At 43.6% G+C, this 734-nt stretch overlaps 1 protein-coding gene across 1 annotated transcript in view; it reads right to left on the reverse strand.

Moving 5' to 3' along the window:
• The window catches only part of LOC106881144 (bromodomain-containing protein DDB_G0270170), a 55,490-nt gene that overhangs the window by 434 nt on the left and 54,322 nt on the right, over positions 1-734 (reverse strand). The window contains exon 22 of the mRNA XM_052967627.1: positions 74-503. Within this exon, the coding sequence (XP_052823587.1) occupies positions 74-503 (430 nt within the window). The remainder of the gene's footprint in view (positions 1-73; positions 504-734) is intronic.

The raw sequence follows: 734 nt of genomic DNA on the forward strand, positions 1-734 counted from the left end.
TTATGTTCCAGGATATCCAGTAGTTTGTGGTAGACCTTGTTGCATAATCCACAGATGAAGGTGTCCAATTTACCAGATGACACTCGGTCCCTCGCTCGGGTTTTCATTTTATCCAGATTGTAAACCTCAATCACGAAGTTATTCGGCGTGTCCGGAGGCCGAGGGGCCTGGAAACCATTAGTGGCCATCAGAGCAGGGTTAGTGGTCAGCTTGTGGTTTTCCACGGAAACGGGTAGAGAACCGGGTAGTGAGGCCACACCGGACGACACCACTGTGTTCACACTGTTGTTGTTGTTAATGTTGATATTGTTCTTGCTGTGATTAGCGTTGCTATTGTCGGTGTTGTAGTAGTTGTTGTTGAAGTGGTCACCGGACAACAGGGAAATGTTAACACTCTCTTTTCTTTCCATTTCAGTCTCTGAATATATTTGCTTACGGCGATCTTCACTTGCGTTGGTGTTGACGATGTTGGTTAGCCCCAGGTCAATCCAAGACGGACAGACCTATAATCAAATACATCCAAGTGGCCATCCCGTAGGCCTGTTGTCAAAGTTGATGTATATTTAATACTACATTATCCAACATGTCCTTCTTTAAAGACAGTAACGGTGTAGATTAACAGAGATGTCGATGCTATTTCTCACAAGTCATGGAACTAATGGATCTTTTTGTTGTTATTGTTGGTGTTATGTAACTCATTGAGTCCTAGGTCAACCCTAAGAAAACAAATCTGC

Source organism: Octopus bimaculoides, chromosome 4 (genome assembly GCF_001194135.2).
Source record: "Octopus bimaculoides isolate UCB-OBI-ISO-001 chromosome 4, ASM119413v2, whole genome shotgun sequence".
NCBI lineage: Eukaryota > Metazoa > Mollusca > Cephalopoda > Octopoda > Octopodidae > Octopus > Octopus bimaculoides.